This window comes from Vicia villosa, unplaced genomic scaffold (assembly GCF_029867415.1).
Source record: "Vicia villosa cultivar HV-30 ecotype Madison, WI unplaced genomic scaffold, Vvil1.0 ctg.000823F_1_1, whole genome shotgun sequence".
Lineage (NCBI taxonomy): Eukaryota > Viridiplantae > Streptophyta > Magnoliopsida > Fabales > Fabaceae > Vicia > Vicia villosa.
This window is the reverse complement of record NW_026705362.1, coordinates 267,854-282,966: the sequence shown is the minus strand read 5'-3', so window position 1 is coordinate 282,966 and position 15,113 is coordinate 267,854. Positions and strand designations below refer to the sequence as shown.

At 31.0% G+C, this 15,113-nt stretch overlaps 1 protein-coding gene across 1 annotated transcript; it reads right to left on the bottom strand.

Moving 5' to 3' along the window:
- Positions 1-14,172: 14,172 nt before the first annotated feature.
- On the bottom strand, positions 14,173-14,883 carry LOC131631433 (uncharacterized). Its single transcript, XM_058902227.1, has one exon. The coding sequence runs from the start codon at positions 14,881-14,883 to the stop codon at positions 14,173-14,175; it is 711 nt and encodes a 236-aa protein (XP_058758210.1).
- Between the last annotated feature and the right edge of the window lie 230 nt (positions 14,884-15,113).

Sequence of the window (15,113 nt, the reverse complement as noted above, 5' to 3'; positions counted from 1 at the left end):
CAAAAAACATTCTAAAAAACCTAAACTAATTATAATTTATCAACATACTTAAGAAAAATTGCAAATGTGATATCAGCAACAAGTGGGGCGGCACATCCCTTCCCTCACATATTTATTTTTTTATTTTTTGACTTTTCAAACCAAACTTACAGCCAATCTTTGGATGACACATGGCAAATGGAAATTAAAATAAAAGAAGCAAATAACACATACTACACACTTATCAGAAGAACAACCTTATCCCTTCTTCTTTCTCTTAGTTCTCTCCAATCATATTTCATATATTTATAAAACAAAATAAAACAAATCATGGCCAAGCATTAGAACACAAAAATTAGAAAACTCAAAACTCACAGTGACGTATGGGGGAGGAAAGAGGTGATCGGTCGGAACAAGGAGGCCGGCGGACGAGGTGCTGTTGTGTAGTGTGGTGGTGGTTGTGATTTCGCTGGCGGGGAGCGGAAGAGTCGAGTTTGTGTTGTTGCTCGGTTTGAAGGGAAAGATCGGTTCATCGGCCGCTTAGCAAATCCGGAGGGGGTTCGAGTTCGTGCGTGGAGGATCCAGTGGTGTCGCACCGAGGCGTCGAGGTGCTCTCCGACGATGGTGTTTCGCCGGCATCAACGAACGCGGCTTTGTCCGATTTGACTTTCTAAACTTCTTTTTCCTTTGATTTTGCAATGGCTTTCGATTGTTGCTATACCTGAAAAACAAACAAAATAATTGCAGGTAGTTTATATATCAATTATGTTGTTTTGTGAATCTACTGGTATTAGTGAGATCTTGATGAAGGAATGAGATAGGTTTTGGTGTATGGTCCTTTTTTTGGAGTGAAATTGAAAGGCTTGCAAAGGTTGTTATCTAAAGATTATGGATGGTTGAAAACTTGAAGGAGACTGTACATGTAAGGAAGAAGAGTTTTACAAACTGTTGTTTATGATTTTAAAATGTAGTTTGGATTTGGAGAATGGAAGTGTTGTAAATTTTATGAGAATTGCGGTGATGATTGTTATTGTGATTGAATGGTTATGGTGGAAAGTTTTGTACGAAAATCTGCCCCTCTCCTCCCGTTGGCGTTCTATTTTTTTATATATTATATATAAACCTCATGGACAACAGATTAATTGATATTAAGAACTTGTCCCTCATGGTTAATTTCCTTTCAATGCTGTCTTGAGAATGTTTTGGAAAGTTGAAGATGCTGTCTTGAGGTTGTTTTGGAAAGAAAATAACTTTGTGTCTTTTTTTGATATTTTTGTGATAAAAAATACATAAAAATGAAAAAATAATAATTTCTAAAAATGCTTAAGTTAAAAAACGAAAATTAATATAAAAATATTATTTTTGTGATTTTTTTGAATAAAAAGTAAATAAAAGTAAAAAAGTTGAATATTTCAAAAAAAACTTAATTAAAAAAAACAAAAAATATTAAAATTAAACAATAATAAAAAAAACTTATTTTTGTGATTTTATTTTTTTAATATAAATAAAATTAAAATCATAGTTAGAAACAAATAAAATGAGAAAGTGTTAGAAGTGGGATTCGAACTCGGGACCTTGCGCTAATGTAGCTTTCACGCTCAAATTCTTACCAACCGTGCCAATTCATTTATTCGAAATAAAATGGCGTTGACAAATATATGAGGGCAAATTTTGGGGTATGACACAAAGTCAAATCCATCACACAATAACTGGCGGAAACACCTTCATCGTCACCACAGCCGTAAAGAAATCACCAGACCAGGGTTCCCGAAACGCACCCTCTGCGAAAATCACATTTTCAGTAGGTTTCGTTAAGTCTCAATCCAAGAACAGGAGTTTTGAAGATGAAGTCAAATTTGTGGTTCCACCAAAACCTCCAGATTTCCAAGTGACTACTAAGAACTCGTGGGAATCGCCTTATGTGTTGTTGATTTCATCTGCAATTCATGCCTCAGATCACTACTTGGAGTTTTTACAACCAAAACACACAACTTCTCTCCCCCGATGCATCTTCATCAAATTTCTTTGGATAAATCACAGCCATTAAGAGTAAGCACAAAATTTGATTTTTTCATATTTTTTGATATCTTTTGTCTTCCGTTTGATTATACAGTGAATAGATCAAGGGACATTCATTGTCTCCAAGAACAAACCAGCTACAGGATTATGACAAAGCTTCTTCTGCTTCCGGCAGTGCATTCAATGCTCCTTATGTTAATTCCCGATCCAATGCAGTTTACTTAATTGTATTCACCCCCTCCTTTTCCTAAAAGAGTTTATTATTCAGAATAAGCTCCAAGGAAGTAAGTATAGTCGTTGAATCGGTCCTCAAAAGTCGGATGATGTGCATAATTCTCAGTTTAACGTTTCAGATTTACTTTGATGGACAAGAACACACCTTATTCAAGTCCTTTTGTTCTCGATTACATGTAGCCACAATTGTAGTTTCACTACTCAGCAATCTGCTTAGAATTCCAGATAAGGCCACAATAGCAAATACATCAACAGTCTGAAATAAAGAGCATCAAAATTAAGACACAATCATCATTGCAATTTTCAAGTCAAAGTATGAAGAAAAAAGTGATATGATAAAGAGGAAGCTCAACAATCATGTTAACAATAAGACAAGTATGGACAAAAACAGATGCAACAAAAACTTAGAACAGAGGTGTTCAAAGCCTACATTGGGTTTCCACCTGATAGTTAAGAAATAAAAATCTATCCGGTTCATTAGGAAGCCCGTGAGATGAGGAATACGAATATGGAATTGGTTTTTTATTAGAAGAAACCACAAGTACAAGAACCTTTCCAAAATAAAGAAGCATTAAAGGGCCATATTTCTGAGATAAAGTTTGGGGTGTACGGTGAGGGTACAAAGCTTACACCATATAAAATATTGGATTATCTTGATTAAAGCTGGCATATTCAATATAACAAATCTGTATAATGTGCATTTGAACAGAACAGGAAAATTTTCTCCTGCATGATATAAAGGGAGAACACAAAGAAAAGAATAGGAAAATTTTCTCCCTGCAAGATATGTCTAGCATACCATTCTCCACATCGCACAATCAAAGCACCAATAGCAGTTTGCTTCATTCTCAATAAGAATAACCAAAGGTGAGCAAATATCATTCATTCATGCAAAGGAAATAATCCATTAAGAAACTTCATGAAGCTCTTTCAATTTAAGATTAAAAAATTGAAAGTTATAGTAACCCATCTTGTACATAACAAATATCATTGTCCAATGGGAGGAGACAATGCATTTAATGATATTTTCTCCTTTATCCCTTTTCTTTAACTTTCTGCACCTTTTTCCTTTTTCTTTCTATCTTCATTCATTTAAGTGTCTGGTAACTTTATTTGCTAACAAAAAACAAAATTTAATTCACTTGCCTAGTCATTATGATGGAAACTTGTGATTGGCTTACAAAAGAAAATAAAAATAAACATGGTTTGTGCCTTATTAACACAAGCTCTATATTTTAAATAAAAAATAATAATAATTTAGATGGGTAGCATGGAAGGGCCCAAGTGTTCATATGAAGAAGTTATGCAAATAACCATTTTGTCCTACAAGTTTTCTAATGTTGACCTTGCTTTTATGTTGGTTGTCACCATTTGTACTCAGGTCTCCTTAAACTTTTCTATAACGTGTCATTATTATTCGTCCTCCTAGACCTTGAATTGCTTCATTAGAATCCTTAATAATTATATCTTTATCATTTATCCTCTTAAGGAATATCATGACAGATTTTTCCTCTCCTTTTTTATTTTCTTTGACATCGAACTTTTCATATGATGCAAAAGAATTTATGTTATTGTGATGTTGAAAAATATAATCTTTATTAAATAATTCATAATTTGAATTTTACATATAATGTACATCACATTCATTGGAAATTTCAGTTAACATTTTTTTCTTTATTTGAAATTTTGCGAGAACTTCATAATGAATGAATGAAGTTAGCCACTTTAGGGGATTAAGGTCCAAATAGAACTGAAGTAAGAAGACCCTTTAGCATGTTTCCTCTTCCACATAGTGGTAGAATGCCTTAGCGGTCTGATTAAAAGGGACATTGATATTAGTATTTTCTCATGGTTTAAAGTTGACTCATCCAATTTAGAGATCACCCACCTTCAATATGCCGACGATACCTTAATCTTAGGGGTCCCTCGATGGAGAATTTGTGTGCAATTAAGGCGGTATCGAGGGGGTTTAAGTTAGCTCTGGGCCTTGGGGTTAACTTCCATAAATTTAGCTAGATTGCTATTGATTTTGAGTCTTTCTACTTAATATTATCAGAAAAAATTATCTATTACAAGATGAAATCTCTTCCTTTTAAGTACCTAGGGCTATTAGTATGCGCAAACCCTCAGTTGAAGTCTACCTGGAAATCTCTAGTTGACCTAATTTGGAAGAGACTTCACTCCTAGAATCATAGGCATGTGAATCTTAGAGGGAGAGTTATTCTCCAAAATTATTCCCTCATTGTTGACCTAATTTGGAAGAGACATCACTCCTAGAATCTCTTGACCATTGTTCGTGTGTCCTCTTTGTAGATTATAGTAATGGTTGATCAATAATGCTAAAACTCTTTCCTCATGACGCAAGATTAAAAAAATTTAGTAACAATATATATCTTAGTCCCATTTAACTAACAATAAAATTATTTTGAAATATAAACAAAAATATAATACATACATACATACATACATACATACATACATACATACATACATACATACATACATACATACATACATACATACATACATACATACATACATACATACATACATACATACATACATACATACATACATACATATGGAATAGTAGTTATGCAGGCCTGATAGAAAATAATTATTCTTTAAGTAATTAACAATGCTTTAAAGAGATGACGCGTTATTGAACGTTCATTTACTATTTATGAACATGCAGGAAAATACTATTTTAAAGAAGGTCAGATAAATATAAAATACTTAATTATGCTATGTTAACAATATATATCTTATATTAAGTACTGATATTTACTAATATTCAATTTAAATTTTCATACACATTGATTACCTCTTATTGCAGTTAATCTAGTTTGAAATCTATTTCAGTTTGAGTTTAATATTTATCAGGTGGTAAATTATACACTATCACATTTTTTGTTAGACAAAATATATAATTATCTATAATTATATTTTTAGGGTTTTCTATGAAATGGAAACTACATAAATGTTATTACAAATATATGCAAAGGAAGATGTAATTTAATGTTTATATAAAATTGTTTACACATTGTATCATTATACAAGAACCATCTAAATATTATTCAATGTAAAAGCTTTTCACCCTGGGATGATTCTTCACATTTATCCTCTAGTTGAATGATTCTTCACATTTATTCTTAATTTCTTTAGTTAATCCATTCCTTCATATTTGTTACTGCTTCCTCTGGAGAGATATCATGATAAGTTTCTCTCTCCTTTTTTCTTTTTCTTTGATGTCGAACCTTTCACCTGATGCAAAATAATTTATGTTATTGTAATGTTGAAACACGCGCACACACACATATATATCGAATAATTTGCCGTTTGAATGTTAAACATAATGTACATTGAATCCATTTGAAATTTCAATTTTATTTTCCTCCTTCCTTTTAGGTTTTGGGTTAGCTTCATAAAGAATAAAGTTAGTCACTTCAGGCTTTGAACAAAATTGCTTGTTTGATGGTAAATGTGTACAAATCTGCATAAAAAAGTTATACAAAAGTTAGTGTGTCACAGTTCATTACATAAAAAAATTAATATTAACTTTTTTACTAAAACAATTTGTAGCCATGTCTTACAATATCTATTCGATTATCATTTCATTTTCTCAATTGAATTGTCCAATTATTTGCTCTTTCAATGACAGAAAATCTTTCGACCTGCAAGTGAAGTAATATCTATATCTTTTCCATAATTTTTTAAAATAGTTTATTTTTATAAAAAATCATTTGAAATATTTTATCTATTTGTAATGAATTTTTTAGATGATAAAAGTGAAAGTATGCTTAGGTCTCGTTTGCAAGATGTTAAAATAAAAATGATTTTAATATTAAAAGTTTAAATATGTTTAAAAATAATACATGCTATTTTTTATTTTTTTGAATTTCTTATACAAAATTGATATTTTCTATTTATTTATATTTTAATAAATCTATATTTATACATGTATACATAATTAAAGATAAAATAAAATCTAATACAAAGAAACACTTAAAGCGGTGTTTACCTTTTCAATGTTAATTTTGCCGTCGTAACAAAAATGTGCTAGTTCAAAAGAGGCTGAAATTGGTCCCAACACCACACTTTTTACTTACCTTCCTCTGATTTTCTTCTATAAAAATAAAACCATCATAAATGATAATAGATAGTATAACTTTAAGAAAAAACTTTTATTCAAAATTTATCTTTATTTATGAGTTATTTCTTTATAACAAATGCATATATTAAAATAAAGAAAATAATAATAAAAAAACAAAAAACTTGATAAAGAAAGAATATTTAAAAAAAAAAAAGCAAATATAAGGATAAAGACAAAAAAATCAGCAAAAAAAGCGAAAGACTACCATCAATTCAAAGAGAAAAAAGATTTGTTAAGCAAAAGAATTAGATGAACAAATAACATTAAAATTCACAAAAGTTCAACAACTTTGAAAATTTCCAAAATTAAAAGTTAGCATTCACTTGCACCATCCTCTTTAAATACAACCATAGCCAACTGATGCTCTTGATCTTCACCATCTTCTAATTTTCTTAATTTCTCCATATATATATATATATATATATATATATATATATATATATATATATATATATATATATATATATATATATATATATATATATATATATATATATATATATATATATATATATATCACAACAAATAAAATGTTTTTTAGTCAACATTTCATTAAAAGTAAAATAAAATATAAAATGTATCGAATCTAAATTTCAAACTAAATACATTGAACAATTGAACAATTGTGCTTATATTTTATATGAAAAGGTATATCAATTGCATACACTTTATAACATGAATTAACAAGGAGATTAACTATAAGAGTAACTTACATTAATTTGCTCTATAACATAATCACCAATTTGATCGGGCAGAGTTGATAACGGTTGAGTGGTTTCACTATTAGTACTTATTTTGCTTCCCTATAAATATATTCGATAAGTTCTTGCTCCTCTAAACTATGGTTTTTGTGATCCATAATAATATAATAAATAGTATTGAAATACATGAGAAAGTTAGAGAACTAGAGGTGTGTTGTGCATATATATACTCTAAAAAAAATGGTATATAGTTGTATTTGCGTGAATAAAAGGAGCGGAATTTTTTTTATATATGTTTAGGATACTGTAAAATATTTATTTACCAAGTTTTAGAATTTTATAAAACGAGAAGAATTAATATGAATTTTTCAAATTTCAAAAAATAATAATAAAATTAATGAAAATCTCAACTTAGAAATTAAATTTTGAGTTTCTTTTTTTTCCAGGAATTTTGTAAGATATTATGAACATGTCTGCAAAATAATCATTCTAAAATACACATTAGTTTGACAGCAGGGACTGAAATTACATGCATAAAAATTTTAGAAGGACCATTCAATAAAGAAAAATATTATAGGGACTAAAAATGTAGGGTCACATATTTATAGGGACTAAAAACGTATTTAACCCTAGTTTTAATACATTCATTTTCATTTTGAGATTAAAAAATCAAATTGGTTGTATGTATATTGTATAGGTTTTTCTTCTTGGTTGTAGTTTTTCTATTAATAGCTTTTTCTTTTGTCATAATTAAAGTGCAATAAAAGGTTTGTACTAAAATAATAAGTTATTTATGTATTTCCTTTTTTTTGTATTTCCTATTATTTTTATTAAAATTATTTTTCAATAAATATGATATATCAGATAATTTGTTCCTATTCCTTGTTCTTTTGGTCATTATTGTATATCATAAACTTAAGAATTTATTTATTTAAAATAAAGAATAATCTTGTTTGGCATATTAAATTGAATAATATTAATTCATATACCATTTCTTATTTTCCAATAAATATTAATATCTCTAAATTAAATTAATATATGTTATTACATCAAATTATAATTTATAAATAATTTTCCCTTAAATTTTAGAATAATGTTTGCCTTTTGACATTTTAAAGCTAATTCTTTCATATTTATTTATTTTTTGCTAATAAAGAAAATACTTGTTCATTAATCTGAATCTCGCCTGGGATCTTGTAAACTCCTATGATTCTTGGGCTCTGTTACTGAGAAGTAGAACTTTGAGAAAGGTTATTTAGAATACTGCCCGGTGCTTTGGAAATGGGGAATCCATTAGTCTCTAGTTCGACAATTGGTGTGGTGATCCTTTTCATCTCGAGGAGGATGATCCAAATGGCTTGATTGATCACAAAGTGAGCAATATTCTTGCTAATGGTCGTGGGATTTTTCAAAATCTTCTACGCCTATTCCCCTATCGATTCAATTGCGTATCCGTAATTCCCATATTCCGCATGATCTTCGAGAGGATACTAGAGTTTGGAAACACTCTCCCACGGGTGAACTTTCTTCTAAACTTCGCTATGACTTCAAGAGATCTAGAGGCACTCTTTCGAATTCGCGGCGTTGGATTTGGGCTAAAACAATACCACCCTCAAAATCCTGTATGGTTTGGAAATTGCTTCACAACAAATTTGCCACTGATGATCAATGGAAACGAAGGAATGTTGCTTTTCCGTCTCAGTGAGATTTATGTAAGGAGGAGGAAAAATCTTCTCATCACCTATTTTTCCTTTTTAAATTTGCTTCTCATCTCTGGGTGTGGGTCGGTCAGATGTTGCATTTTTACGGCTCGATAAAAGGGTGGGAAGATGTGAGACTCTTACTCAGCAAGAGGACGTCAGGCCAATGTAAAGCTTTACACAATGCTACGGTGATTTTTGTTATTAACGCTATTTGGAAAGCTCGAAATAAGATTAGATTCCAAAACTTGGGTGTTAGTATTTCTTCCACTACTTCTAGTATTCTGGATGCGGGTCTCTTTAGCTGGTAGCACCGAGGTTGGTTATTTTTTGGATATGCAAGAGTTTATATGATTCTTAAGAATTTTCGGGTTTCTATTCGTCCTCCCCGTGCTCCAAGTATCATTGAGGTTATTTGGGAACCTCTTCCTAGGAATTGGATGAAAATTAACTGTGATGGTGCTTCTGTTGCTTCAAATGGGAATTGTGGGGGTATTTCGCGCAACAGTGATGGTACCTTTCTTGGTGCTTTTTCCATTTGGTTGGATTCTTCCACTTCTCTCATTGTCAAACTCTCGGGTGCGATGTTTGTAATTGTGTTTGCCTATGAGAATCATTAGAATTATCTTTGGTTGGAAACCGATTCAACGACGATTGTTAAAGCATTCAAGTCTGCTCTTTTTGTTCCTTGGCATATAAGGAATAGGTGGATTAATTGTATAAATTTAGTCTCTAAATAGAACTTTTTAGTCTCTCACATTTATAGGGAAGGCAACAGTTGTGCTGATGCTTTTGCTAACCTAGGCCTTAGTTTAACTAATATTACTTACTACTCTTCCATTTCGGCTTATATTCAAGCATATTTTGTAAAAAATCGGCTCGGTTTGCCATTCTATAGGTTTATTGCCTCTTGATAGGGTTTTGGTGGATGTCCCCCTATCGTTTTGTATCAATCTTTGTTTGTTTCAATATAATCTCATTTTAAAAAAAAAAGGTCTATTGTTTTCCTTGAACCAATTGTTTAAAAGCTTAGTTTCAAAGCATATTTTAATACATTTCAATAGTGAATTTTTAAAATTCATTATTGTTTGAAATTTTGTAATGAGTACTATTTTTTTAAATGTATTTTTAAAGGATGTATTTGATATATATATATATATATATATATATATATATATATATATATATATATATATATATACATATATATATATATATATATATTATTTATGTATGTATGAATCAAATAAAAAATTGGTATAGTAATTTTACTTAATAACATCTAAATCTCATAAAGAATTGTAAAATAATCATTCGTACGACTTTAATAGTAATAATAATAATAATAATAAATATTTTTACATTAATAATCTTTATGTTTTCTACTATAGACAATTTTCAAAAAATATATATATAATATTTTCAAAACTTAATATACAAGTATTATAAATTTGATGAACAAATCTTTTTACCTGTTTGACCTAATGTCTGACCTAAATTTCAGGACACGACCTCAACTTTCAACTCATGTCATTTTCAGCTCATTTTCAGCTTAACTTTCTATAAAAGGATCAATTGGAAAATATAGAATTATAAAACACACTAGTAGATTGAATTTGGCCTAAGCATGAACAGGGTGGCATGAACTATGTTTGTACCAAGTGACCTGTTATTAGAATTGACCTGAAACTGAAAGGGGATCGCTTTGCACATGTGCAAACTTGCTTATCATGGTGAAACACATTTGGTACAAAGAAAAACGATTGGAATAGCTCAGTAAATCACACATTCTATGCTCATTCTCACACGGTTTAGATCTAGAAATTTCTCAACTTGATTCACACAATTGAAGAGGAATTTGGCACATACCATGACCTCACTTATTCTCCTATAAATAGAGCTCATTTCTGCACTGAAAACCAAGTTTGTAAAACCAAAAAACCTCTACTATTTAGAAGCTCCAAAACCTCTAAAAATAAAATGATCAAAATACCATTTTCTCTTCATTTCAACTTCAATTCTCCACCCAGAATCTTCCATCGGTATCCTCTGAAGCTAATTGAAGCATTACAGAAGTTTACCGTGACCTCTAACTAAATTTGTCCGAAATTGGTTTAATTATCATTAACCCTAACATTAATACTATTAAATTGAACTAACTCCTAACATTTACTCTCCGCACTTTACTATAATGCACTTTATGCCATTTATGTTTCAAGCATTTACATTTCATGTCATTTTACTTTATGTCATTTACTTTTATGCCTTTTTTCTCTTTGTCCCTTGGGCTTTTCTTTTTATTTTCATCAAAAAATTAATAAAGGAAAAAGCCTAAAAAACTCCTAATGTATTCTTATGGACTATGGATACTATCCCATACTTGAATATTTGGACTTATGGACTTAGAATTAGGGTTTCCCTTAGCTTGGAGTTCACCTGATACTCTGTTGCATCTGAGTCTTTGGTTATGTTCTGAGACATTGATCTGAGACCTTAGTGGATTTCATTTGATACATTTTGGTACCTAATACCTAGAGTCCTTTTGAGACTATCTAGCTACGGGGGTTGGTTATGCAAGGGGAAACTATAAGTACCCCTCACATATATTACGTACGGGGGGTAGGGACCTTTTTAAAATATATATTATCATTGTTATTTTTTTCATAAAACTGTTTTTTTGTTTTTTGTGTTTTTGTTTAAATAGAGTGGGAGGATGAGAAAATAAGATTTTAAAAGTGAGCTCGAGAAGACATCGCATCTTAGGCCTACATACCCCTTAAGTGAAATAGGGAATTCAAAGCTTTTGTATATCCCCTTAAAAGGAAAATAAAATAGCCAAGAGGCAAAATCTTTTTGAGTGTTGAGCTTTAAAAATACTCAACGGGTTTTTAAAAGGTTATGTTTTAACAATACTTAACAAGTTTTAAAAGGTGTCAAGCTTTAACAATACACGGCAAGGGTGATTAAAGAAGTTGGTTGGTCTTTAACAATACAAAACCAAGGATTGATTTTAAAAGGTTTAGATTTAATAAAACAAAACCATTTTAAAACAAGGAGAGGTGCAAAGCTTTAACAATACTAAGCACAGAGTAAAAGAGTTGGAAAGAGAGTGAGTACCTTGACAATTTTAGTCAATACCATTCTGATTCCTTTGTATTTTTAGCATCAACGAGGAATCAATCATCTCAAGCAAGCATTAAGGGTAACTGTCTCAAGTGGTGTGTGAGACATGTTATGTGTATCATGGATACAATAAAGGTAAATTAGGATAAAATCAATGTATAAACTCAAGGGTAAAATTTTCTTGAATAAAAGGATGACATACCTCAAGATCATTTCATGTATGAATGGATATGATGTGATGATGGGTAAATGTCTCATGGATGCGGTTAGTAGACAATGTATATATATATATATACAAAGGTACAAAGATGTAAATCAACAAGCATATGTACAAGTGGATAAACACAGAAATATCATAGCAACAAGTTAATATCAACATGAAATTGCATTGGGATCACAAGATTAGGGTTTTAGTTATGTACACTTAAATCTAATTATTTAAAAGTCAATTAAAGCAAAACCCTAGGTGAATTAACTAAGGGATCATATTAATTTCTTCAAGGTAATATTACCCTAATTCTAATTGATTCACAAAAGTATCTACAAGTTACACGGTGAATATCATTTGAAAATATTTAAATTGAAGGACTTTAAAGAAGCTTAAAAAGTATCACTTCTGTCTTGATTAAAACATGATCAAATAATAATATTTTTTGGAATTTTAAAATATAGCCTAAAAAATGTCACATAAACAAAGTTTGTAAAAAAATTAGACAAAAATGAGTTGATTTGATTGGTTAAATTATTAATTAAAGTTGTTAAGAACAACAATAAAAAAATAGTGGTAAAAAATTAGGAATGCTGCCTAGAGGTGTTGAACTCATGCCCTAATGGTTAGGGAGCCAAAAGCCTACCACTGAACCCACACGTTACAACCGATAATGAAACACGCGCATGAATATATATTAAAAACGTGTTATAAAGCTGAATTGAACTTCATCTTCAACCTCACGGCCAACAATATCTGAGATTTGGACTTTGAATTTTAAGCACTTTTAGACAAAACTCATAAGACAGAACATGTACAGAATTCTCTTACGATTCCAAATATATAAATAACTTCAATTTATATTAACTTTAGCTTTTTAATTTTTTCAGAAACCTCAAGAACCATAAAACTTCTTTTTAAAATTAAATGACTAATATGCACAATCAATCCCTAAAACCTTAGGGCTTTTATTCTATACGCAAAATGTAACAATCTGGTATCGAGAAATGCTAAAAATGATGCTTAAATGATGAAGTTCAAGATCAAGCTACTTACTGATCAGTGGTTTTTATTCATTAATAATAAGGGACAAGGGACATCCTTGGTACATATAAGGGACAAGGGTCATCGAGGGACAATCGAGGGTCATCGAAGTAACAATTTTTTCAAGAGCTTACAAGGCACAAGGGTTGTCCAAGGTACAAATACTTTCAAGAGTTACAAAATAGAAATAATAAATAGAGATAGAAAATATCAAAAGTAATCTTAAGGAATCTTAATGTGAATTATCCATGTCATCTTGATTCTTCTTCTCTTGATTCTTCAGCTTAGCCTTTTCAAGCTTCTCAATGATGCTCTTCCATGCACTTGCTTCAGGAGAGAGTGTTTCTTCTTGCTTCCTCTTCTTTTCTCTTGCATACCTAGAAATTGTAGCATCCTTTTCCATGAGCCATCCATCTTGGAGGAAAAGTAAATCATCCTTTTTTTTAATTTTATCATCAAAGAGATCTTCCATAATACCTTTCTCACATTCTGAGGCTTCAAACTTGTTCTTCCAATACTCCCTTGATTTCTTCATCTTCTTCAGGGTTGGAGATCTTCCATTGTTGGAGGAGAAACATGAGGTACAAGAGGTTTCTTAATTGGAGGTGCAGATGTCTCAGGAAGATAAGGCATCCTAAGTTAAGCGGCTCTTGAACTAATACATTATTCAAAAGGCTCGGGTGAGAGATCCCCTTTTATTTTCCACTCTTTTATTTCTTTTCTATGACTTGGGTGCCAAGCATTAGCAATCCTCTTTCTCAATTCTTTATTTTCAATCCCTTATTCAAAGAAGAATCCATCCAATAAAATATTCCTTGGTCTTTTATCCATAAGGAAACCAAATTGACGACAAGATAAAACGAGACTATAACTGATTCCTCCTTTTATACCAAGAAGAGTTACATTAGGAAAATCACCCCAGCTATCTAGGGTGTTCATCCTACAGAAGGAGTTGTTGGTCCAGATAATATTAGTTTTGGTGAGAGTCATAATCTTTTGAGACCACCTTTGTCATTCTTGAAGGTCCCAAAAATCATTGGTGTTTGGAAAATGAGAGATGTACCACTTGTATAGAAAAGGAGTACAAAAGGTAATCATTCCCTTTCCATAGGAATTCCTCAAGTGAATGGAATAGTAAGTGTCCCCAAGCAAAGTAGGAACATGGTTTCCTTTCATGGAGACTTTGATTGCATTAATATCAACGAAGTTTTCACTATCTGGGAACAAGAACAGTCCATAAACAAGCATGGCAAAGACAGCTTCAAAGTCATCCATTCTTTCTTCTTTTGAAAAGGCAAGAGCTTTCTCGATCATAAATTGAGCAGGAAATCCAAGTAATCCTCCTTTGGTGACCATATTCTTCTCAATCTCATCATTCCTTAAATGAGAGAACTTGGCAATGTCATGAGACTTGGTGTCTCCTTCTAAACCAGTAAAGGGAATCTTTCCAGTAATGGGCAATCCTATGATACTTGCATACTCTTCCAATGTTGGCAAAATTTGATAATTAGGGAAGGTGGAACAATGATACAAGGGATCATAGGATTGGACCAATGTAGAGAGAATTCCTTCTTTTATCTTTGTTTTGAGGAGATACAAGAACTTTCCATACTTGTCACAAAAACTCTCTTGATTGGCAATTAAGGATCCTAATTTTCTCAATTCTTCTATCTTTGGACTCTTGAAAGTGTATCTTTTTGTTTTTCTTCTTTCAGTTCCCATTATTATATTGTTTACAAAAATAGTTTCCTTTTAATCCTTGAAAGATACTTTTGGTTTTAAAACGCATGAATGCATGAGGGATGCAATGCAAACTTAGTAAAAACACGGGGTTTATAGATTCAACGTCACGAGCATGGAGCCAGAGGTCTACCCATCACAAAGGTGTCTACTATGGTTATTTTTATACCTGAAGAACAAGGTTCTAAAATGTTTCCAAACTTAAGCAGTTC